Source organism: Lutjanus erythropterus, chromosome 10 (assembly GCF_056507025.1).
Source record: "Lutjanus erythropterus isolate fLutEry1 chromosome 10, fLutEry1.hap2, whole genome shotgun sequence".
NCBI lineage: Eukaryota > Metazoa > Chordata > Actinopteri > Lutjaniformes > Lutjanidae > Lutjanus > Lutjanus erythropterus.
In genome coordinates, this window is record NC_139326.1 from 19643276 (window position 1) to 19669704 (window position 26429).

Sequence of the window (26429 nt, forward strand, 5' to 3'; positions counted from 1 at the left end):
ACTTAATATGTGTTCATATTTGCTTCAATGATGTCATTTAACATGTAAAATGGTCTGTTGGTACACACTACATGAGCAGTCTTTCATCATACTGTATCTGGACTATCTCAATTAAAAATCAAATACTATAATATTTAACCGTTATATGTGTGTGTAAACTCCCTCCAGCCCTCTGTGAGCGACAGACTTCAATCATTTTCTGCTAACTGTGCTGTCATTTGTGTGCCTCTGACAAAATATTTTGTTTTTCTGTCTTTCGCTCTCATATGCAAATGTGTCTGTGGAACTTACTGAGACAAACATTAATTAATTCTTAACCATGTGTCAGTTAAGACTTGTTTTTAGGCATCGACATTTGTTTTTGTATCTCTGAAAATAAAATTTGTTTAGAGAAAAAAAAGTTGACATTTGTTGATTCCGGGGTTACTTTTGAATGACATATTTCTGTATCAGTTTTAGTCTTTATTAACAGGTAACTCTTTATTGACAATGAAATCAGGAGTCAGAAGAAAGATAAAACAGTTAATTGTTGTCATCACATTGTCCATCAGGATCTGGGTATAACATTTAATTTGTTGAGACCTGTAGTTACTGATGGTAACAGCAAACATAGCTCACTGTGGCTCCTCCTGGTTCCAGTAGGTTAAATCCCTGCAGTATTTCAAACTGATCCACCATAGATGCCGGCAACAATTGAAGTGAGCACATATTCAAGATGTTTTTATTTACATTCAGAGGTTATGAGAAAAAGCTTTAAATATTGTGTGTTTCGGCAGAAGTCTTCTCTACAGTGTAAAAAATAAAGTAGAAACACTTGGATGCAAAGGGAAACTTAAGTGTTGAAAGCAGTTGTTTGTGTCAAAGTCTTGTAGAGTTTTATGGTGGATCCAATAATCTGATTGATTGATATTAAAATTATAATTTTTGCAACAGATTTTTTAGATTTCTGACTCCATATTGGACAGTTTTAAATGAAGAACTCCACTGATATCAGTGAGGTTGGTTTGGACCCCCCCCTCCCTCCTGGCATCCTATAGGGACCCCAACTTGTAGCTCACTCTGCTATGTGACTGGCTGAGTGTGTGATGAGGAGGAGGAGCCTTCATCTGTCAGCTCAGCCCGCCCTCCTGCTGTCTGTCCGGGGTTTGGAGGAGAGGAGGCGAGGGGCCGCTTTCTGTGAGCCGCTTCGGTAGAATCGAGGGAGGAGAGCGGTCAACATGACGAGCAACATCAGGTACAAAAGCCGGATCCCGGTCAAAACAGGTGAGTTTCTAGACATTTATTTACAGCATTTTATTTATTTGCTGATAACCATTGCAGTGATCGCTTCATGTTTCTGTCTCCTGGGCGTCGCTCTGCATCCCTGCACCTGCGCTTCCTCCTCATCCTCATCCATCCTCTTGATGGCCAACAGAGGATAGCACAGAGGTAAGATACATTATTTTTATGCATTTATTTTGTTTTTTAAGTGCTCCTGAGGCTGCATTTTCCAATATAACGTGTTGTCAGAATATATCCTCGCTCTGGACGGGCTCGGCTGCAGCAGCATCAGCAATATTTACGTTTCAGATCTCATATATTTTTTTTTTTCTGTCTATGTGACATTTTTATAAACGCTGGATGCTGTGAGGGCAGCCATGCCATCACAGGCTGAGGCTGTGATCACCAGACTGTCGGGCGGAGGGGGGTTAGCTTTCATTTTTAGACGCGTATGTGGAGCAGGCCGGCGTCACCAGAGGCGAGCAGCCAACACGGTACTCAGGAGGCAGCATCCTTCCTCCCCATCCCCTCCATCCCCTCCATCCTCCCCATCCTCCGTGACAGAATTATTAGCGTTTAGCGGTCATTAAGTAGACCGATGCGCTGACCTAATTGTTTAATGTTACATCAGCAGGACTCTTGATTACAGTCGCTGCTGTTGGTCGCCTTTGGTGAACCTTCCTGACCATTGTTCAGCTCAGAAACACAGCTGCCACACGAGCCTGCAGGGGAGGTCGCATCTCTCATGACCCTGGGCCTTCCTCCTCCTCCCCCTCCCCCTCCTCTTCCTCTCTGCACATAGAGTCTGATGGCGAGTGTGTGCATGTGCTGAGTGTGCTCGGATGATTCAGCGAACCTGATTTTCACAAGACTTAAAATAGTTTCCATCAAGATCCAGAAGTCTGGATATCAGAGAGATAAAAATGAATAGAGAGAATAATTTACAGTTTAGTCAAATAAACAACCTTAAAGCTGAAAATGCATCAATAGACATAGTAATAGAAAATACTACAACACACTTACTGCATACTTTACAGAGATATATACTGCATAAACATTTATTCTACAGCTGTCAGTTGATTAGGCTCACCTTGCTAAAACTTAGTCCTGCAATAAATCCTACCTCCATTGAGGTTCAGATGTTCAGATTTTGTTGCAAGTGTTTGGGAGAGGTGTTTGATTTAGTCCACAGCAACATTTCACGTTGATGGTCAAAGTATTATGTAGCAGAAATAGAAACAATTTGCAAGTAAAGTATAAATAATAGGCAATATGAGGAGGGGATGCCACCTCCCTTGTTAACCTGCCACCCTCCCTCTCCATCCTCTAGTAGCAGAGAAGGTTTTTTTAGTTCAATATCTTAGTCTAATCTGCCTGAGTCTCTGATCCTTTATCTTATTATAACTTGTGCTTATATATATAAATACTAACTCTGTAAGATATAAAGTAAAATACCTAAACGAATTTTGATGAGAAGCATAAAAAGACAGATCAGCATACTTGTAAATGAGGAATGCTAATCCTTCACCTTTGTCTTGTCCCTCAGTATTTAGCATTTTTAGTTCTCATCTTCACATTTGTGCTGTGTTTAGTCTCCTTGTTGCCCTCTGTCGTCCTCCACCCCCCTCACTGCTGAATGATATAATGTAAGCTTGTTTGGTTGTAGACAGATTTGCCAGAAATTCACAGTGGGACCAAATCCAGTAGTTGAAATGATTGTGCATTAACATTGCAGCACACACACACACACAAGCTCATGAGTAGATTGGTCGAAACCTGGATTAGTATGATTGTTACAGAGTGATGTGCTGCTCACTGCAGATGAAACATTTCCAGTTTGTGCAGAAACAGTGGAATTGACCTAAAACCACAGTTAAAGCAGCTGTTTCCGTGATATAAATATTCATCCACTCAGATAATGATTCACTCAGGCTCAGTATCTGGACTACTACACAGTTTTTACACCTTGTGAGTTCTTCACTCCCACACACTCTACTGACCCTGTTGGACACTTTGAGAAAAATATCTCATCCAGGCTGCGGAGGAGGAGCTGCTCGCTGCGACTGACTGAATGCTGAGATCACATCTGATAATCAATCCTGAATCAATATTTTCACAACCATCTCCTCTCCTCCTCCTCTTTCCCCATCTCACTCCCTCACATCGCCCTGAACGTTCCCGTCGCCTCCTTTGCTGTGATATTACGTTGCCAGGCAACAGTCTTTTTTTAATCCCGTTTTTCATCTCCTCTCTGAAACGAAGGAGTGGACCACGCCATCTGACCTACCCACAATACCGTGTGGTGATTATTCTGCGTGTGGGTGGATGTTCACTGAACATGACTTCATCACAGACTAGTAACTGACAGAGAAAATGACAATCATAGTTTTTATTTGACAGTTAGCTGAGATAATACAAATCACCTTGTTATATCGAGTACCACATGTAACACACTCAGAGTGATGTGAATAATATAACTATAAAAACATCCTCTCCTGCCTGACCAGATTTATATGTTTTGATGCCACAGGACCGCAGTAACTGGCAAACCAATACCACCACAACGTCCACAATCAACTGCTTAACATTAGATTTTGGTGTCAGAATTAAAGGGTAATTCCAGTATCTTTAAATTGGACCCTACATGTTTTGGGTCTAAATGACTAATAGGTACAAAATATTTTGGAACCGGTCCAGTAGATTGTCTCAGCTGGCAGCTACGAAACAGACATCAAAATACATCCACTAAACCGGACAGGCTCTGTTTGTTATTCTGAGGGCGTGTTTATACCAGCGTTGTTTAGTCCAGTCGAACCCCTTTTGGTGCAGTTCATTTGGATTGGTGTGTGTGCTTAATTCAAACTCTGGTGTGGACCAAACAGTTGTCTCTCATCCGCCTGGAAGTTGTTGAAAAGTGAACTCTGGATAGGTTCATTTCTGGTCTGAACACCATTTGAACCAGTTATAGAAGTGTACCTTTCTATGTATCATCTCCTTGGTTAAGACACCTTTTCTCTTCCTGTTTTGCTGACTAATGAACTAGTAATGCATTTGACTGGCAGGGGACAAACCTGGACTCACATCGAGCTGAGAAATGCCTGCATTATTAAATTATTTAATACCCACTCTCTTAGAAAACGTTTATATGTCTGCTGATCGCTCCAGATCAACACCAACATGAACAGGTGCTCCATGACACGTTATTTTGAAAAAGGAATGGAGCTGTTATGTTGCTCTCGTCAAAGCCACAAGACTCCTTTGACAAAAACAGTAATTTCATGCAACGCAGCCACAGATACATTTAATATTTACTAAATATTACATGTGTTTTACTTTATTTACTTATTGTGAGTCAGTATAACTTTTGCTGAATAACAGTCGCACAAGTAGATAAGATCCACTATAAGCTGCTGGTCACACAAGACAAAGTGACCCCTGAGTGTATTAGATTGAGAAAGGGTCTGTTTTATATCTAATGAATTAAGCTTGTCATTTTTTCTAAGGATGTTATTTTTATCTTTCATTTGTGTATCTGCACTGGAAGAAGGAGCCTCTGTTGTTCCTCCTGCTTTATTCTTTTCTGGTGGCGTTTCTGTATCTACACCGAGGATCAAACAAGACATTATTGTGCTGTACAGACTGCAAAGCCTTCTGGGACAAATTTGTGATTTTGGCCAGTGTAAACAAAATGTACTTGAAAAAAAAAAAAAAAACGCCTTGGCACTGAAAATCAAACCTTGTAAGATATAACAGGGCAAGATTTAAGGGAACCTTTTTCTAATAAGGTGCCCTTTATGAGGGGGGTTATACATTGTAATAACTGGCCTTATAAATGGTCGATAAGTTATTTACCAATGCCTTATATATCAGTTAAAGGTCATTAATAAGAAAAACTTTTGGATTGCCAGGTTGTGGAATATTTCTGGCTTGTGTTTATCCTCCTCCAGCAGGAGCCTTTCTTTGTCTTTTTAATCAATTTTGCCTCTCACCTTTTGGAAAATTGTGCAGAGTATTTAGACCAAAATACTGTTATGAACATATTAACATTCCCAATTTAAGACTTTATGGATTCTTATTAAATAAAACTCAATTATTATTTGGTTTTAGCTATTATTAGTACAGTTGAATCACTAACTTTTGTTGTTGTAAAGTAGAGAAAGTAGAAAGTGAGAAACCTGTTACTATTACTGACTTCTTAACATGATCGCTTAATTAAAAGTCAGAGTTTATTAAGGACGTAATCAATAACTTGCCTATTAATGGCTCAGCAACTAGGAGATATTTTATTACCTAATTACAACTCTTTTAAAGCATGCATTATTATAAAATAGTAACAATTTGAAGGTAACTTGGAGGAAATATCTCAGTATTATTGCACCTTGTTGTGTCTGAGATGTTGTGACAGTCAAAATGAAACAGCTCAGCGGTCACTCCACTTCCTGGAGCAGTGCACAGATGTTGGGTCAGATGCATTAGCGTCCGTGAACGTGAGTCACTTCAGATACACTCAACTCTTCCGTCTCATTCTTGCTCCATTACTCAACCCTCCCCTCGCTCTTTAAACACACACACACACACACACACAAACACACACAGTCTCGCTGCCACAGATGGGACCCTCACCGGCTCACAGTGAGGACCAGCTGCAGAGCAGGAATAGGCCTATCTCTGGGGGTTGGGTGGGGTGCTGAAACCCCCTGTGGCTCCGGCTTTTCAGCAAAAAAAAAAAAGTTGTGAGAAGAGAAGGAGGGAGTAACTGATCCAAGAAGTCTTAAATTTCTTATTTGATTATTTACTGAATTAATTTCCAGCCTCTTGCTTTGCTTTGTCTTCTAAGTAGCTTTAAGATTGGACATTTCTTACTCCTCATTTCTGACTGTATTGCATTTTTGTATCAACTTGTTCAAACTCTTCATTGAACGTATCTGGTGTTTACAGAGTGAAATATTCAAACCCAGGAAACTGAGTCTCTTTATGGCCTTATCATAGTCTAGGAGCACTTGGGGGCTTCGCTTGAATTTAAAATAAAATTCAGTGGGTTCGAACCATGTTCGACTGCTCAGCGGCAGTTTGTAGTGACTGACCCACTGTCAGGCTTCTGCATGCCTAAGATGTGTTTGACAGCAACAGCACACACGAGATATGTGGTAATGAACATATTAATACACCAAAGCAGCCATTCCCATACTTAAGAATGCACCAGTCCGATTTGAAATCTGAAATCATCTGAGACCCACCCAAACCTTTAATCACAGCTCTGATCAACACACAAGACTAATCGCACCAGTGATGAGATATAATAATATATAATACAGTTTAACACCTGTTAAACTAGATCAGATAAATGAAGAATAACAAAATTTAAGTCACATAGCTTTGTTTTATTAGTTCTGATGACCTTTTTAAAATTAATCATAAACATTTATTGGTAATGTCAAACTTTAAGTTCTTTCTTTTTTTTATGACCTCTCAAGGCCCTCCTGCAGGACCTTGATGGCCACCCAGTTGGCCGCAGCCCACACTTTGAGAAACACTGCACAAAAGCAAGACAATGAGTGCATTCCAACACCCATACTACCATAATACCACTATTATGGTAGTATGGATGCCATTTTGGATGTCAGTGTGTCCAATACATAGTATGTATAAGATCCTCCTGCATCCGGTCACATTTTTCAAAATGTTTATTTTGACCCACCCTCCTCCTTTTAAGATTCGTCACATCTAGAGCTGGCACAATTCTCCAAATCCGTGATTCGATTTTACTTTAAATTTGAAGGCCACAATTCAATTAGATTTTTTGCTCTAAGCATTTTTTTTGCAGTGATGCTTATGGCATTGTTATATTATTGAGTCTTGGTTTGTAAATATCAACAGATCATTGATTGTATGCTCTCACAACTGTCATTTACATTTTCAATTTACTCTTTAAAAAGAAGCTTTAATATGGTATCAATTATGATGTAACAGCAAGTAAACTATGCTGTGTTGTCTTTGAAGTGTGTTTTTTTCTTTGGACGTGTCTGATGCCACAAGTGAGTGGATAGTAAAACAAGTCACATTTAAGCTGGAATCAGAAATTTGATGGCGTCAGATGTTAGGTCAGGAGATAATCAGACTTATTACAGTTCATTCTGAGAGGAACATGAATGTACACATGGAAGTTCATGATAATGTAACAAATATTTATAGACATTTCACTCAAAATTACAAACATCAACCTCATGGTGGCGCTAGAGTAAAATTTAGGGGATCACCAAAGTCAGTAGGATTATTCCTCTGGGAATCATGAATATCTATACAAAATATAATGAAAATACATGTGATTGTTCAGATTTTAATATCTTAGCTAATAATCTCTAAATATATCCCACTACATTAGACCCCTCTGTACAATCCTGCAGTATGCTAACATATGACACAATAACTTACTGAAGGATGTAGGATAAAGCAGCTCCTGTCATCTTTGTGTGTGAGGGAGTTTCTGCCTCTACATGTTTTCTTTGCAGTGTTTTTCCTCTGTGACAGTTGGTATCCTTGTTCTTGTTCCGCTGTTTGGGGAGTTTGTGCCCCGCAGTGTGTTCACATGCACACACACTCATTTTGTCATGCTGCAAACATGCATGTAATAGCTGTCATCCAGTGGAGCGTGTGTGTGGCTCTTGTGTTTGTACCTGAAGCGACTCACCTCCTTTTCTTCTCCTCTTCCCTGGGTTTTATACACCACACTACAGTGGTCGTCATGCCTCAGCTCTGTATTTCAAGAAGCTTTCATAAAGTAACTGAAGGCTGACCCAGATAGAGAGATTCTTTGAAAAAATCTTTTCAAGTATTTCATCGGCCTCGATACGTTTGGGATTACGAGTTCTTTGCAAATAAGGCTCAGGAGTCTGAGCAGTAATCCAATGCAAACGAATGAAGAGAATTAAGATTATTTCATAACCACTCTGCATAATGTGTCTGCATTATACTTTAATCAATCACATAAAGGTTATTTTGACTGGAACACTGCAATGTTGCATGTAATTCCTATTAAAACTGAACCTTGGTGTTATTCAATAACAGCTTATTCTTAGTCTGAAACAACAGCTAACAGAACAATTTCAACTAAAGCTCCATCTGTTTCCTTCCTCTGAAGCTTTTGACCACATCAAATATCCTTCATTAGCATATTAAATTTGCTCAGTTGTTATTGAACTGTTCAAACTTTTTATGATCTCTGGCACCTCAAAGACTTCTCATCTATTTTGGTTAAAAAGTTGACCTCAACACCTCTCATTCTTGACCTTAGAAACATCAACTGACAAACAAAGTGAGTTCAGTTAATATTGTTTTTGTCAGCTGCGGTTCCCATGATTAAAAATTAACTTTCGAGCTGAACTTGAGCCAACGTGGATCGTCAGAAATCCTCAGAATCATGGATAGTTCCAACATCTCCATGACAATTCAGCAAACTCAGACCGGTGATGAAGACTGCGTGATGTGTGTAGTCAGAGTGTTACATACAGTAGGTGGCGGTCAGCACGGCCAGTTAGGAGAAGTAGAGAGCCAAGAGAGCCCAGCATAGAAGCTAAGCAATGAACTGCTGTGGACAGGGTAAGCCACAAAATGTATTTCAGGCAGTTAAAAAAAGGCCCACCTATAATATCAATTTAAGTGTATATTATATTTAGAATATTTGCTGTCAGAAATCCTTTTCTGAGTGGAAACCACCATGATATAAGCCAAAATATAACCCTCTCCAAACCAATCAAACTAATGAAATCAGTAATTTTGCATCATAGACCATGAGTGTTGCTGGTTTACTGCTGCCTTGACCTCTGTGAATCAGAATCTATCCTTTTTAACACTGAAGTCACACAAAAATGCAAACAAACCAGATCGAGGCAGTGGTAGACCAGCAACTCCCCTGGTCTGCAATATTTAGGGATACTACATGTTTATAACACCATTCAAGGTTAAAGCCATGGTCTTATAAGTGTCCACATAGTCATTGAACAGGCGGATACTAAAACTGGGCCTGGACAGCCAAGTGTCCTCCAGTGAAGCATTTTCATTGTTGCCTGAGCAATTACATGCTGTCAGATTAGCATGTTAAAGAGCCAAGTGCATGCAGGCTTTTGCATCTCTAAGGAGAAAAAACAGAGGGGGAGGGGTGGAGGCCTGGGGTGCGGGGTCCATTTATGTTGTTTTTATACCCCTGTCCTTCTGTCTCACCCACCCTCACCCCTCCTGCCTCCCCTTATCTCTCCGTCTTACCCTCTCTCGCCTCACTTTCTGGTCGGCAGGCAACAGTTTATGAGAAGTAATCAGGGTTAATGGTGTGAAAGTGTCAGCTGGACGTCTGGGAGATGCAGAGAAGTCACCAGTAAAGGTCACCGCTCTTTACTGCTGCATCACAGGCCAACTGTCTGCTTTAAGCCAGGAGCAAATCACACAGTTTAAGCCCAGTTATTACCACAATTTCACTGTGATGATTGACTATGTGGTCAATACTCTCATTCCTGAAGTTGGTTGAGATTTTTCATGTACTTTTAACCAATAATCAACCAATAATTCCTCTTTCACTTTTTTCACTCTTTTCTCCTTTTAAAATGGACAAATTGGATGCTATTTGCCCAATAAGTGGTGTGCATCATCTTAACTATAAAGGCAAAAATCTTTGTCTTTCCATAAGTATGTATGTGTGTGTGTATGACTGTCCTTGGCTTATCTCCAAAACTGTTCATCTGATCGACTTCACTCTTGGCAGGTGTGTTGCAGAGGACACAAAGGAGTGTATTGTCGAGTGTGAAGTTGATCAGATGCACAGACTAAACTTTATTTCAAGCAGCATTTATGGGGGCCGAGCAATCTGCCCGTTCCAAACAGGCACTGGGCCAGACGTTGTACAAAGAAGTTAACCAGTGGACCAATCTGAAGTGATCCTGTAGTTTGAACAGTTTAATAACAGAAATCTCAACTCAGTTTGTTTGTCTATGACTGTAAAATGTCAGCTGTCTCTGTGATGAGTCTTTTCATGGTCAGTTAAGATTTTCCGCGTGTCTGTGTTGTCTCGTCACTAAACTCTCTTGAAAGAGGTTGGCTGCAGGCGGTGATGGGTACGCTGCTGGACCGGACTCATTTGGATTAGGTTTTGTATTTATGTATATGTGTGTGTGTATGTGTGTGTGCTTCTACCCTGGCAGTGCAGTTGACTGCTGGGGCCTTTTGAGAGTCATTTCCTTTAAGGCCATGACTTTGTATGAACAAGAGGAAGAAGCTGACCGCTGCCTGCTGATTGAGTGGCTGATCTCTGGATCTCTGCCTCCGCAGAACCATCCAAAACTAACAGACAGCACCATGGAGAATTTATACACAGAAATAATCTTGACAGTTTCTCCTTGCACTTGTTGAAAACAGCAAAAAATAACAGAAAACCGAAGTCAGTGACCACCATCCAAAATCACGTGTTGTGCCCTACACACCTGAAATGTGTACTATTCTTCAACACTTTTTTGTGTGAACAAATAGTAGTATGTTTTCAGATACACTGCTCTGCGCGTTTCATGTCACATCCTGAGAGCCTTCTTGCAATTTGCTGAGTCAAAACTGTGGTAACCTGTGCTGATTTTAAAGGTGCTTTGCATTTTTTTCTGCTGCCCCAGTTCCCATCATTATTCCTGACTCATGGTTTGTCCTTTAATGTTCCTTTTTACCTGCTGTACACTCACCGTCCTTCTCTGGTCGATCAGCTGGAAGAGGCTTGAGAGGCACAACTTAGCCAGTCCTCAACAGCAGTGACAAGTCTGTGTAGATTTCTCTTACAGTATACAAGACAAAAATTGCATAACAGCAGTTATGACAATTTCTTGCAGATTCTCAGTCTTTTTTTATCTGGATGTTCAGGCAGTGATTGACTGAAGTGTATAACTTCTGCATGTACTGATGTTTCATGAGTGAGACTGTGTGTTTGAGAAGTCTTAATAGTTTGTGTGCAAGTGTGAAAGTAAAAGGATCAGTCTTTTCACTAATTTTGTATGTTGTTTTTCCTGTTTCAAAGGGAAAGGACATGATAAAGGAGGGGAAAGACAAAAAGAAAAAACTCTTTCATATCATCTCACAATAACCAGAAAGTGCCAAGAACAAATCTGGTTGTATCTTTTTCTTAAATACCTCAGAAAACCATGCAAGTACTTTTAGCCAGTAAGACCAAAATAAATGAGAGAATGATCCTTCATATAGTTTACACCAGTCACATAATAATGATACTGGCTATGGATAAATTCTGCTCAGTTTAGTTTAGAGTCTATGGACAATTTAAACTGTGTTCATTTGTATGTACAGATTATAATCCACCTCCATGTTTACCTGAGAGGTAAAAGCAGCAACAAAGTGTGGCATTTAGTGTCTGAGGGGGATCAATGTAAAAGATAACACAAGACACAACGTCTTGGCTTCACTTAGTAATGAGAGAATTGAACATAATGTTGAATTTGCAAGTAACAAAAGAAGTGTGACTGGCAATACTGTGTCTTTCTGTCTGTATGTGTGTATGAGGTTAAAAGGGACAGCTGGCCACTGAGAAAAGACTGAAGGTGGGGGGTTCAGCCGGGGGGCCTATTGTAACACCATTTCAAGACATCTGTTCCTTTCTCTTATTCAGATTGACCCTCCCACTCCCCTACCACACAAGCTAACACACCCACACACTATTTCATGTCTACTCACAGCGATCTAAACTCTTCTGCAAGCATCTCTCTACTAACATCAGCACCACCACGGCTGAGAAAACCAGGACAATTTCTATTTTTTTATGTGAGTTGAGTCCTCTGTCTCCCCCCAGTGGGGCGGAGTGGAATTGTAACATCCTGTACGTGGCAAGCGCCATGGGGTGTGCCTACTTTGGGAAAGAAAAGGGGGAAAAAAGGTCTTTTATTTCAAAGAGCATTTAAGCTCAGCTGCTGCCCACATCATGTATGAGTCGGACACACCCACATGTACACACACAGACACACATACACACACACACACACACACACACAGACATACACACACCGCTGTCACATCTGGAAGCGATTGACTGCAACTTCTGCCATGAAATGTACCTCGTTCACCTCCACACACACACACACACACACACACACACACACACACACACACACACACACACACACACACACACACACACACACATACTCCTGTAGTAACCAGAGGAGACAACATGGTGACTGATCTGCTTTACATCCTTTTCATTACAGTCTGGACCAGTGCTCCCAAACATTTTCAAAGCATCGCGCCCCTCAGTGCTCACTAATACAACATGCATACATGTGCACATTTTTCAGCCATGAATGACACCATAGATGTCCAATTTATTTTAATGACCAAGCTAAACAAATTGATTGACAGATGTAAAACATGTCATGTGTGAACTTACATGAGTAATAAAGGAAAAGTCTCACATTTGGATAAATGTGTTTATTTTATCTGTCTAAAGACTGAAATATTCTTCTTACCAGCACCTCTAAAACTCACTAATTAACACATCATATCTTATTTATTTAATTTGTACAAAACATTGAGCCTTAGATGTGCCGGTAGGTGGATCTAGTTACCTTCAGACAGAACCAGGCTAGCTGTTTCCCTGTTTCCACTCTTTTCACCAAGCTAAGCTAACTGGCTGCTGGCTCACACATGAGTGGTATCAATCTTCTCATCTAGCTTGCGGCTATAAAAGGCTATTTTAAACTATTATTTTTAAAAAATAGGCGTAGGTTTTGTTGCAGACGGAGGGACACAGGCATTTGTCTCCCCCAATAATAACATGAAAGTAGCAGAGGACTTTTATTTTGATGAACCACTTGCCTGAGAGCTTTACTCCATTATGTTTTGAATTGTCACCTGCTGCCTGAATTTTGTGGCCTCCTTTACATAAACACAGTCATTTCTACTCTAAGTAATTTTTTTTTGGGTTAGAGTGGCTTTATGACTGTTTCAACATGAATACAATGTCTGTGAAACAAATCCCTCTCCAGTGTAGAGATGCACTCCAAAGTGCTGACCATCTGTATGAGAGGGCTTTGCTTACAGTGAACATATATAATTTTTGCTTTGCAGCAGCCGCTGTGTCTGTCAACAAATTGTTATTAAAGGATGATGCTAAGTGCTAAAAGTAGCATAATAGCATCGCAAGTAGAGAAGACTCATATGGTCAGCAAAAACTCACCAGAGAGCTATGTTTATATGACGGCCGACAACTCTGAGCTGCAGCCTAACTGCATATTGCATAGCATTTTTAATGTGGTAAATTCAGTGTTCATTTCTTATTTCTTCTGTCTTGATACATTTAAACTTGAGACATAAAATGCAGTTTACATTAATAAAACAATAAAAATACAAAATACATTGCATTAAATCAGTTGCTTCCAGCCCCTAAAAAAGTTACTTGTCTTGTTACAGATATCTATGAGTTTTTAGTAGCTCTACCAAAAAGACATTTCACCTCAAAACATCTCAGATGGTTTAATTTAAAGGTACAATAACTGATTGTATAGAAAGAGTTCATTACATTATGCTTAAAGGTTGTTATGGAACTAACGCCCCGGTAACACTAAATATAAACCACCTACCTCATCTTTAAATGGTTGTTTGAGGTAAAATTTCTCAATATTTATATAGAAAAATACAAAATATATATACAGATTTGTGTGTCCGAACTTCAGATTTATCTTGTCACCTTTTCGAGGGGCCCAACCCTAGACTGAACAGATTAAACTGCCAAACTCTATGTAAAGTTGTTAAATAGAATAAATCAATTTAAAACGCTAATCATGACACAGGCCTTTTGCTTTGATTCTTTCAGTACATTGATATTTCTGCTGCTTTTTCAAGTACAGTATCTTTAGTTTAGTTGACTTAAGTTTATTTGAGAGCGACAACACATATGAATGAATACACAAGGTAAAAAATGGCATCTTTAGTCCCTGGCTAAGGTGTTAAAAGTCTTCCTAAAATACAACAAAGCTAAAACAAAACAGGACGTGCAGTTTAAAGACAGGAAAAGGACAACAGTTGTTAAAGAGGAACTTTTACACAGTGGAATAGAGCAGTCCCCTCGTATAGACCTTATATTAGTATGGGTTCTTCTGAAGGTATAAAGGCTGCAAATGACATTGATGAACTAAGTCATGGATGAGTTTGTATACCAAGCACAAGTTTGTGTATTATATGAGGTCATCACAACTTAAATTCTGATATATTGTTTTTTTTTTTAAATAGGGAAGTGGTGGAAGTGCTCAAACTTTTTTTTATCTTGTGTTTTCAGTGCTTGTTGGTGTGATTCGAGTGGTTTCAGTGCACTATGGTTGACCTGTGACCAGCTATTTCACCATTAATACAGATGAGTGTAAATCATAGAATGTAGAAACATCCTGGCATAGTTTTACTGGTAATTTTACTCACTTCAAAGGATTTCATCTGTGGTGAAACATTAATAAAAATGTGCGATTAAAAAGTGGTGCCCTTTGGCTTGTCTTTAAGGCACTCACTATGAAACACAGGTCCAGACGATACTGAACGCACTCACACTGAACCTTTGGATTGACAAGTTAATTTAGTTGATAATCTGATAATCTCACTCACAGGCCTGAACTTGCAGCATTTGTGTCTTTATCTGTTGCCACACTGCAGCTTTTGTCACTGTCAAGTTCAAACAGGTTCTGGTCTATTTCACATCTTTTAACACTGAGCTCAGCGTTTCATCTACACTTTCTGTCTGCTCCTTCTATTTCCTCCTATCCTGGCGAGCTGGTGGTCAGAGTTTTATTTTTCAACTGTCGAAGCTGGGGGAGGGAATATAGGCTGAATGAATGAGTTTCTTTTAGACCTTCGCTTCTTCCATCCCTCCCTTGTTTCCTCCCTCAAATTGCCACCTCTCTCCTACTCCCTCTCTCCTTCTCAGTGAGAATTCCTGCGTACCTGTCTGAACAGGGAAAGTCAGACCGCCGTGAGGCAGAGGAAAAAAAGAAAGAAAGAAACAAGACAGAGGAAAAAGAAAAGAAAGAGAATCAAGAAGACGGAAAGTAGGAGGAACAAAAGGCCCATATTTAAAGGGCACAAACAGGAAAGAGGTGTGTTAGAGACAACTTGAGGACAGGACGGAGAGGCAAAGAGTTTATCAAGGTCTCAAGGCTTCAGATTTGCTTTTTCCCGTTCCCTGCTGAGCTGTTTTGCTACTTTCTGAGACTCGTGGCTATTTTGGTCTGTCAGTGTCGGAGCGGTTTGGGATGGATGCCATCATGCTGCAAGAGAAACTGGTGGAACGGCTGCTGTGCCCACGAGTGAGAACAGCCAGGCAGAAGGTAAAAAAGAGGGATTTCTGGTGACATCTGGGTGAAAAATATCAGAAAAATCCAAAGTACAATAGGAAATAAAGACATTGAGTTCAGTATTACTATATAAATGCATCAACAGGAACATTGTAAATAGACTATTTTTGTTTTAACTTAACGCAGGCTGCTTTAAAATTTTCAATTTGGCTGAATTTGAAAAGACAGGTTGAGGTAATTAAGTAATTATTGAAAACAAATAAACATTTCTAGTTAAATACATTTGATATCAAATTCAGTTGTATTTGAGAAAACTGGTTCAATAAGCACAAGTTGAGCCCACAGCTGTTCCATCATACTGATGAACATTACAAATAATTTTGATTTCCTTTTACATTTTTTCGATTGAAACTCAGTAGTTTTAACTCTCAAAAAAATGCATGCTGGAAAATCTGTTCATAACTTGTAAAAATAAAACTATTTATTTTAGCTCTAAAAAGTTAATGTTAAAGCTGCCTTAAAATTTGACTGTACTTGAAAAGACAATTTGGGGAGAAAAGGGTAATTTTGTAATCATTCAAAACCATTTATTTTTAGCTAAATGAACTTGATATTGATTCTGTTGTACTTGAGAAAACATGTTCAATCAGCTTAAGATATTAAGTTGGTGAGTCACACGTGCGAACATTTATAACATTTAACATTTACTAATTTATTAAAGAGAAATATATAGGAAATGAGCGTCCAAAATGAGTATTATAGCCCAAATAGCAAGTTGGAGCCATAGATGATATATTAAATAAGTTGAATCCCTGTTTAATATACAATTTAAGGTTGAAGTGAATCTCAGGCGGGCTGTGGAAACACTGCAGGAGTCCAAAATGAGTGCAATATTGTAAATTAACAATAACAAGTGATGACAAGTCCTACACTGTACACTGATCAGTTGTTTTGTTTATAACTGTCTGTCAGTGTAAAGTTCAGCCTGTTATCCTGAAAACAAGATCCACTGCTCTGAAAATACACACTCTGGACTTGAAGTTCAGTGACTACCTGTCTTACTGCTGCCAGACTCCATTAACATATTGCTCAATTTACAAGTTATAAGCATCTGTTCATTTGGCATCAATTTGAGCTCTAATTAATGTAAAACAGCAACTCTGGACTGAAATAGAAATTTCAATAACGAGGACAGCTGTAGCATTGTTGGCAGAGTAGCAAGTATTTCAGTTCAGCAATTTTCCTTGATAAACTAGTTCAGTCGAAACCTTCATCATGGCTCGCAGGGTTTTTATTATTGTGATAACAGACAACCATGACTTATCTTAAAGTGTATTAGAGACACACAGCAAGTTTTCATCATATGTTTTTCTTAAAACTATAAAAAAAGAAGAGTCTATATATTTATTTAGAGATTTAACTCTCAAACATGCTGTGATATGCTGATCACATTTATTTAGAAATTAAATCAGTGAGTTGACAGAGCTTTGTACAGTACATTCATTCAACTCATCATTTCAAGTCAAAAAACTTTGATTAGAAAACATCATGTTTATGAGTTCTTAAGTGTTCTGAAAATTTATCAAAGATAAGTTAATTTGAGTAAATAAAACTTGTATAAGGAGAAAATATTAGCTGATTGCACCAAAGTCCTGTCTGATTCTTTACAGTGAAGCCTGTTCACACCTGTGGACTGTTTTGGTGAGATCTCTGGTGTTCTGTGGAGGTGACAGATTTACAGCTGAGATGATTTGTATTTTCTCCAAATGTTTTTATGATTACTCATTGATTTATCTGCAGCTTTCCTCACGCTCACTCCTGTGGCTCTCTGGCAAGTGTGTCAGCCACACACTGACTGAATGTGGCTGTGTTTTTTCGCAAATGCGATGATCTTCACCCGAGGGGGCTGTCGGAAATGCCTGTGACAAGTTATGACAGCTTATAAGGACACTGGCTGTGTGTTTGGCTCGTGTGTTTGCAGAGTGAAAGAAGAGCTTTTCAGGCCTGTTGAATGTAGCTTCTGTGTGTGTGTGAATGCTCTCAACGGGCCTCGAGTGTGTATTTATATCTACACATTGCAGCACGTACAGTACTGTAGGGTAAAGATGACGTCCTGCCACATGCAGCAGAGAGAACCTGCAGCTGGACTGAGAGCTTCTGTCTCACAGAGAGACAGAGACTGGTGTCCTCTGGTTCTCTTTGTCAGAGTTATAGTGGAAAGTCTGAGACGCTGGTTATTTATTCTCAGCTGAGAGGAGACAGAGGAATGCTGCTGCGCACGTGTTTTTCCACGCAGTTGTAGATTTTCTGTATTATAGACGCCTTCTGTCTGTCTGTTGTGGTCTTTTTTATTGCATCTGACGCTGCCAGATACATTTTGTGTTCACATTAGAAACCCTCTGAGCTCTCTCACAGTTATTTGGTGTCTGCTTCTATTTTTAAGCTGCTGGGATTTTATGTATTTGTGTTGAGATGAAACAATTTGTCAGTTATTCCGTAGTCCGATGAAAGAAAACTAATTAGTAACTGTTTTGATAATCAGTTGTTTTCAGGCAAAAATTCCAAATAATCTCAGGTGTGTCTTTTGCGGTGGTGGAAGAAATACTCAGATCCTCTTACATGTGCTTCTTAGCTTGAGCACAGTACTTTAACACTGTAAATGTTTTTAGTTACATTACACCACTGGTTTTCTATGACAGTAAACAAAATACTTTTGGTTTTGGTATTGTGGTCAAACAAAACAAGCAATTTGAAGACATCACCTTGAGCTTTAGAAATAGAGAAAAAATATATTTTAATCTATTCTTACCTTTGAGTTGACCAAAGTATCAGTTGATTAATTGAGACAATGATTTAATTATTTTCATTATTTATTAATCTGCAGATTATTTTTCCTAATGAAGTAATAGTGTATAAGACTGACAGGGATTCATTGCTATGTTGCAATGCCATGTTTATACAGTAGCCCAGAATGGACAAACCAAACACTGGCTGTAAATACGGCCACTTTTTTTTCACTGCCACTGGAAGTTTTCCTATGTTGCTGGAACAGGAAAGTGAGGCAAGGTGATTGCAGTCTCGCAACTTCATTGTTAGATGCTACTAAATCCACCACACTGGTCCTTTACCATAACTGGGGCTTAAAAATGTCAGATTATAGTGAAAAATGCCCATCATAATTCCCATATAGGATCAAAGTGATGTCCTCAAATGTCTTGTTTTGTCCAAAACTCAAAGATGTTCAGTTAACTATCACATGATATAAAGAAGAACTAGAAATCTTGACAAAAGAAAAGCTGCAAGAGGATATTTGGATTTTTGCTTGAAAAGTTACTGTACCAATGAATCAATTGTCAAAATAGCTGCAAATTATTTTTCCGTTAATGGACTGTTTGATTAATTGACTGTTTTAGCTCTACAATAATGGTCAGATAGGAACAATCATTAGTTGCAGACTTATGTTTTTGACACGTTCTTTCTCAAAGCATGAATCAGTATTAGACAAATATTAATCCTTCTTCTTGTTTGTCTTTGTTTTCTGTCTCAGGAGAAACAGTATGTGGGTTTTGCAACTCTGCCCAACCAGGTCCACAGGAAGTCTGTGAAGAAAGGCTTTGATTTCACACTGATGGTGGCAGGTCAGTAAAGATGCCTGCATTCAGTTTGCAGTTTGGTAGGTGCACCTGCCTAACACCAATGCAGTCTGATACAACAACCCTGCAACTCACCTTACCTTCATTGTGCTGCAGGGGAGTCTGGGATGGGTAAATCCACGCTGGTCAACAGCCTGTTCCTCACAGACCTCTACAAAGACAGGAAGTTACTGAACGCTGAGGGTGAGTCTTATGCTCTGATCAATAACAGCACTCTGAGGTCTGGTGTTGATGTAAATCAGACCACAATCCATCCTTAATTTAACCTTACATTTGTCACACAGCTGCAGTTGAGAAGTCCAGTTTGTAAATCTTTCAACTGATTAAATGTCAGCATTTAGTAATGCAGACTTTTGCCTTTTGCTCATAATAAAATACTGTTTGGTGATGTTCTATACATTCTCTTATCTAAAATGAGCAATAAATCCTACGAACAGATCCTGCCTGTACAGCCAAAGCTTAATAGAGCATCATCCTCTGTGCCATTGACCTCTGGTGTCGTCCCTCCTAAATTCTTAGCAACTTCTGTCTAGTTCCAAATGAATTATTTACTAAATCAGGTTGCATCAGCAAAACATAAGCAATGTCTCATCTAGTAAAGACTTTAGTAGGTCTAATGTCCTAATGTCCTAGTAGGTCTAATGAAAGTGGAGTCCTACTGGTTACAGAGCTGTGCTTGCTAGGCCTGCATGTACCAGGATGCATTGCGTGCAAGCTTCTCATGTACATGTCAGTGTAACTGTTTATCACCACCCTAAGTATAAGTTAACTGCATCACTGTGACAACACTGGATGCAGACAGAACAACAGGATTTTGCAGCAGGAGAACTCCTGGTCAACGGTCAATATATTCATGCACTGAGCAATTTATTGCTTCAATTGACTAAAATTACCATCAACACCGACTGGGCATCCACGTGAAAAAGTGCTGAATTTTCCCCTTAATCCATCACTGAAACTAATCCCCAACAAATGCACTATTTAGTCCTGTTTGCTAAAAACTACAGTGCCCAGCTGTTTTAGGAAATAATTTAGCCTTTTTTTTTTTAGCCAGTCTATATTCATGACCTGTTTTTTCAAGATTTACAACCAATGAAGCCCACTGGCCACTGATAGAAAAAATAGAGACATTTGATGCTGCTTTTGGTCTTTTAATGGGATTTGTTGACAATAACAAAAATATAGAATATCATCATCATATATACTATTATTGTGTTATTAAAGGCTCAAAAAAAACAATCAAAACCCTGAATTACTCCTTTGGGGCTTGTTTCATTCACTGTCTTGTTCCACATCCTCCCTGACCTGCTGCATCAGCTGCTTCATCTCATTTTCTCCCCGTCACCTTCCTCTCTGTCGATGCTTTGCAGAGCGTATTAACCAAACTGTGGAGATCATCAAACACACTGTCGACATTGAGGAGAAAGGAGTGAAGCTCAAACTGACCATCGTAGACACGCCGGGGTTCGGAGACGCCGTCAACAATAACGAGTGGTGAGCTTGAAGACCTGCTGGTTTGACATTTGCTTGATTCAACCTGCTTTCCTCACGTCACAGAGCCAGGAGGAGCTGCTAATGTGTGTGTGTGTGTTTGTGTGTCCCAGCTGGAAGCCAATCACAGACTACATAGATCAGCAGTTTGAGCAATACTTCAGGGACGAGAGCGGACTGAACAGAAAGAACATCCAGGACAACAGAGTCCACTGCTGCCTCTACTTCATCCCTCCGTTTGGACACGGGTAATAACACACACACATAAACTCACACATGCAAACAACACCTTTTTCAATTGCAGATTTTCCGGTAGATGCATGGAGTCATCAGTGAAAACAGATTTGGACTTTTAACTGATTTACTTAACTCTCATGCTCACTCTGGGTTTCTATTGACAGGCTGCGTCCGGTGGATGTTGAGTTCATGAAGGCGCTGCATGAAAAAGTGAACATTATTCCACTGATTGCGAAAGCGGACTGCCTCACGCCTAACGAGATAAAGAAGCTCAAAGACAGAGTGAGGACCAGAGCTGCAGCTCCACAGTGAATCACACATGTTCTGTTGTTTGCAGATTGTTCGCACAGATTGTCAACCATTGTCCTGATTTATCTTTGTATGAATGTGTGTGTTCAGATACGAGAGGAAATAGACAAGTTTGGGATCAAAGTTTACCAGTTCCCAGAATGTGACTCTGATGAGGATGAAGAGTTTAAACAACTTGACAAAGAGCTGAAGGTGAGTCTGTGACAGAGTCCAGTTAATTACCTCGTTCGCTGTAAGTTGATGTAAATGAACCTTTGACCATTTCACTTCTCTGGGGTTTTATTTTTTCTCACTCAGGGTCATAGCCAGGATTTGGTCACAGTTTATTTGCACAATACTTAAATAAGACATGACAAGCTGTGCTATGTATTAAATTAGATGAAAAATAGAAGTAATATGTCGTTTATTAGTCTTTATTAGACTCTTATTGAGGTACACATTACAACAGAACTGTAAACAAAATGAAGTCATATATCTGGTACTTCCCCATTTAAAAACAATATGTGAATCAGATCCACCACGTAAAGGCTAAAATTATAGAGGCAGAGGAATTTTTTGGTCAATGAGTGACTGCACAGACTCATTGTAACACCGTAGGCAGATATGTAATTTGATCAAAGAAGTAGTCATCAGGCTACTCTGACAATTGTACAGGACCAGCCAAAAAATGTGTCTCAAGGAGCAGATGTGTGATTTCAACTGTTTGTGTTAAAAAATAAAGGAAACGTTTCCACAAAAGTGGTCCGCAGTGACCTCTGTGGGCTATTTTTTTTTTTAGAAAGAAATTGTTTTCAAAAGTGATTTTCAGTGTGACGAGCACCACAAACAAAGTTCCACTCAAAGTTTCACCCATTGTAGGGGTGCCTGAAATCTTTAAGACAGATATCTCAAAAATAGGACATACAAAACTGAAAATATCTACATGGCTAGATTTTTCAAAGCAGACATTTTGTCAAACGAAGGCGTAACTAATGACATTATGACCAGCTGCAGCGCATTATAATAACTGCTGCAGTTAGCAGCTAGTAATTCGACCCTGAGTTATTATATGAGCGGACTGATATTTTAACCCGTTAAGTGACCTGAAAATGAAGCAATGAAAAATTTCCAGTTTGTGATACAAAACCACTAATCAGCTGGGAAAATCTGTGAAAGAAGAATAATCAGCAAACAGTTTTCTGTTTTTTGACGTGTCTCAACAGATACAGTCACACTTCTCTTGATCTGCTCAGTGGCTGTCTGTGGCTCTGTGAAGATGTAACAGGACACAGCACACTCAGTCAGCTTTCTCTGGATAGATAAGGTTAAAAAAAACAACAACTCCGATATCTCTGTGTGCGCAGGAGTGCACCCCGTTCGCTGTGATTGGCAGTAACACAGTGGTGGAAGCTCGAGGGCAGAGAGTCAGAGGGAGGCTGTACCCCTGGGGAATCGTTGAAGGTATGTTCAGGTTCATATATTATCAACCTGTATGAAAATTAAACAGTTTGATTCTATCTGTAATTAATATTTATTTTTCTGACAACTTTTTACATTTACCACCTACATTTTAATGCAAAGATCTGTATTTTTCACTCCTTACATTTTCAAAACAGGCTTGTTACTTTAGTTTTAATGTTATTTAGGGGAATTATTGATTATCTTTAATAATAGCACAATAACACATACAAAAGACAGTTCTTTGGTGTATCCATCAGTGCATACTGTGGACGACAGTTGTAATAAGACAAAAACTATGTGGAAGTAATGACAAAACTATGTAAAAGACATAAGATAAAAATGACATTAAAGACGTAACAAAAAACAACAACTTAAAAGATGTAATAAGACGTAATAATAAATGATGTGATAATAAAAATGACAAAAGACTATGTTAGGCAGTTGGTTACAACAATAAGACAAAAACAGTGTAGAAGGTGTAACAAGATGAAAACGACGTAAAAAATGTGATGACAAAAACATTGTAAAAGACGTAACAAGACGAAAATGACACAAGACAAACATGATAAGTTGGCTTTGCACAGAAACAGCAAAATGTCTTTCAGAGCGCCACTTTATACTTTTATATTTTGAGCACATATCAGAGCCTGTGCCTTTTTACTTGGGTAAAGAAGTTGAATCATTACTTCTACTTTTACCAGAATAATTTTCACAGAAGTATCAGTATTCCTTCTTGAATAAAGAATGTGTGTACTTTTGCCACCTGTGTTGATTTGATTTGTTTCTTCGCTCAGTGGAGAACCAGTCACACTGTGACTTTGTGAAACTGAGGAACATGCTGATTCGGTCACACATGCACGACCTCAAAGACGTGACCTGCGACGTCCACTATGAGAACTACAGAGCACAGTGCATACAGGAGATGACCAGGTGTGTGGAAATCTCAGAAATGATCATGTTTTGTAAACATTGCAGATAACTGCTGCTGTTTACAGATTTCAGAACAGTTTCGCCTGCTTCACCCCGCCTCCTCCTTTCCTTCTCCTCCACAGTAAACTGGCTCAGGACAACCGCATGGAGAGTCCCATCCCCATCTTGCCGCTCTCCACCCCGGATGTGGAGACGGAGAAGCTCATCAAAATGAAAGATGAGGAGGTATGAACCAACTTTTGCTGTTTCACCAAACAATGAATGTTTTGATTTCTGTTAGAAGACGGGTTATTTTTCATGAACGTGTCTTCGATGAGTCACAGGTCTTGACACAACTGTCAACGAGAATCAGTGTCCGCGTCAGTTTCCTGTTCTCCTTAAAAAGTCAAGGAGCCTAAAGTGTAGTGTGATGATATCTCTGTCTCATTACAACCATAGATGGCTGTTCACTTCTGCTCAATGGTTGCAGGAAATTCATTCAGCAGACTGAAAGTATTTCATGTACCTTAAAAGTAATTCAGCAAGTTACCAGTGGTGGAATGTAGGTAATTATTGTCCTCTGAAATGAAAACCTGCTTATGTAATTCATATATTGTTAGCGTGATACATGTGGACCTGGGTAAAATTACAAAAACATTCTAATACAAGTAAAATACAAGCAAAATTACATTTAAAATATTATCAAATTAATATTCAAAAGAGAAAGAAAGAAATCTGCACTGAGTCATTAACATGAACAACTGTGTTCTTCAATATAAGTCAACAACAATATCATGTATACATGTATTTATACAGTACATGTACATACAGTATCATAAATCAAATGCCAGGTGTCTTATTATATAGATTCTTTTTGTCTTTAGAGATGTGTAATTTAGGACTAAAATCCATGTTTCATCCAGATGATCCTGAAATCATGTTTTTAGTGCCAGTATTTCTGAATTAATGGTCACTACCACAATACTGAAATCTACAGCAGTGATTATTATCTTTAAGTCAGCATCTGTATGTTTTTTTAATCTGCTCTAAGATTAAATTCACTCTAGCATTAGATTCAGATGGACTCAGATCACTTTAATCGTGCCTTTGAGTCTACCCTCACGTGATTGGATGAAGTGGAAGAAGCGATCTGATTGGCTACAGATAATTCCCTGTTGAAAAAAATGCATTTGTGATAGGAGGCATGGGGGGGATCTTAAAAACAACACACACACAAATGCAGTGACGCTTGCAATTGACAAGCAGTTTGTAGATGCAGGTTCAACAGTTTGTATATAAATAACAACATCCAAATGTTTTTGATGAAACCTTTAAATACATATATGTGTGGATTTCTGATACATTTATTTTAAACATGGAATATTTGTGTGCATCAGACATACATTTGTGAGCCTTATTTTTTTTTATACGTGCATACATTTTACATTTATTTACAACTATACCTATTTTTGTGTGTATTGAGAGAGATATTTATATGTTAATCCCAAAATACATTTGTGAATCTAAATGCTTCATATAGCTTAATATTGAAACACTTTTTGAGCCATATTTATGTGCAGAGTTTAACAAAACCATGTCTGTGTCTGCAGCTGAAGAGGATGCAGGAGATGCTGAACAAGATGCAGCAGCAGATGCACGAGAAAGACCAGTGACGCTGTACTGCAGCGCCACCTACTGTTTCTCCCCTGAACGACAGTGAGACCTTCAGACGCTGAACATGGATATGACGTGTTAGTGGCAACTCTGGCTGTACATTTATCCTCAGTTTGGTGCTTTGTATAGTTTGTCTGCCTGGAGGGTTGTTTGTCAGAGGGTTTGTTTCTTTTTTTTTTTTTCTCTGAAACTATCCATTTGCCCACTTTGAGCCCCTCGCTGTGGTTTAACAGTCTTAACATACAGTATATAATATAAATGCGTAATTTAAATTACTACTCAGTGTATCTAATTTATAAATGCAATGCTAAACTTTTTGGATATTTTGTCAGGGTATGATGATGAATATGTGTGCTACAAGATGTTTTGTAAAGAAATTTAGCTTGTTGGTGATGTTTCAATTTGAACATGGATATTGTTTTTTAATATATGTTTGTAAATGTGTGTTTGGGTGTGTGAGCGTGTGTTCATGAGATTTTCTCTGATATTTTCACCAGGTGTCCGTCCATAAGACTCCTATTTGTCTTTACTTTTGTTAAAATCCAACTTTTGCTCTTGTTGATTTGCTCTCGGATCCTCATAAATAACCTTCATGTGACATTTTTTCACATATGGCAAGTCAAAATATCCTCTCCCAGCATTTTTATACGTGCTGGCTGAGCTGAAAATGCACTTATTGCCAGTGGCTAACTGTGAACGGAGAGCCTTTGACATAATGAGGGGGTTGGTGCAGTACAAGGGTGCATGTGGAAGCATGCCGCCATTACTCATATCCGCTAAATGCTGTGGGCCTATTTTTACTGCTTTATAGCCGGTGATACCCTGTGCTTGTATTTAAATGACCTACAGTATACTTTGTTGCCACTATGATGGTAAAAAATAGATCAATAACGAGGAGCAAATACTGTGTTTATGCTTTTGTCTTCTCTCCTTGGAAGTGAGTTGCTGCATTCTGCCAGTGAAGATGTGTATCCTGTGTGTGAGTTAAGGTTGTCTGAGTGTGCGTGTGTGTGTGGGTGTGTGTGTGTGTGTGTGTGTGTGTGTGAGATGCTGAGAACAGTACATATTTTGCCTGAAGGCTGTGAGCTCAGCCTGTGCCCCATTTATAAAGGTGTGACAAATAAACTCTTGTTTCTCGTCAATCTGA

The 26429-nt window shown here is 39.0% G+C and overlaps 1 protein-coding gene across 2 annotated transcripts; it reads left to right on the forward strand.

Annotated features, from left to right (window-relative positions):
• The first annotated feature begins 1124 nt into the window (after positions 1-1124).
• septin5a (septin 5a) lies at positions 1125-26429 on the forward strand. 2 transcript variants are annotated; one of them, XM_084728562.1, is made up of 12 exons: positions 1125-1263; positions 1415-1428; positions 19117-19207; positions 19319-19405; positions 20593-20716; positions 20827-20961; positions 21115-21232; positions 21350-21451; positions 22603-22699; positions 23494-23629; positions 23752-23854; positions 25219-26429. In XM_084728562.1, the coding sequence occupies exons 1-12, from the start codon at positions 1218-1220 to the stop codon at positions 25279-25281; spliced, it is 1116 nt and encodes a 371-aa protein (XP_084584688.1). In that variant the 5' UTR covers positions 1125-1217; the 3' UTR covers positions 25282-26429. The 2 variants fall into 2 exon arrangements, with proteins under 2 accessions (XP_084584688.1, XP_084584686.1); XM_084728560.1 differs by lacking the exons at positions 1125-1263; positions 1415-1428 and adding an exon at positions 15191-15602.

Coding starts and splice junctions, on each gene's coding strand:
- septin5a (XM_084728560.1), top strand. CDS start 15,528: ATGGATGCCATCATGCTGCAAGAGAAACTGGTGGAACGGCTGCTGTGC. Junction 21,452..22,602: donor AACTTGACAAAGAGCTGAAG/GTGAGTCTGTGA, acceptor CTGTGTGCGCAG/GAGTGCACCCCGTTCGCTGT. Junction 23,630..23,751: donor TGCATACAGGAGATGACCAG/GTGTGTGGAAAT, acceptor TCTCCTCCACAG/TAAACTGGCTCAGGACAACC.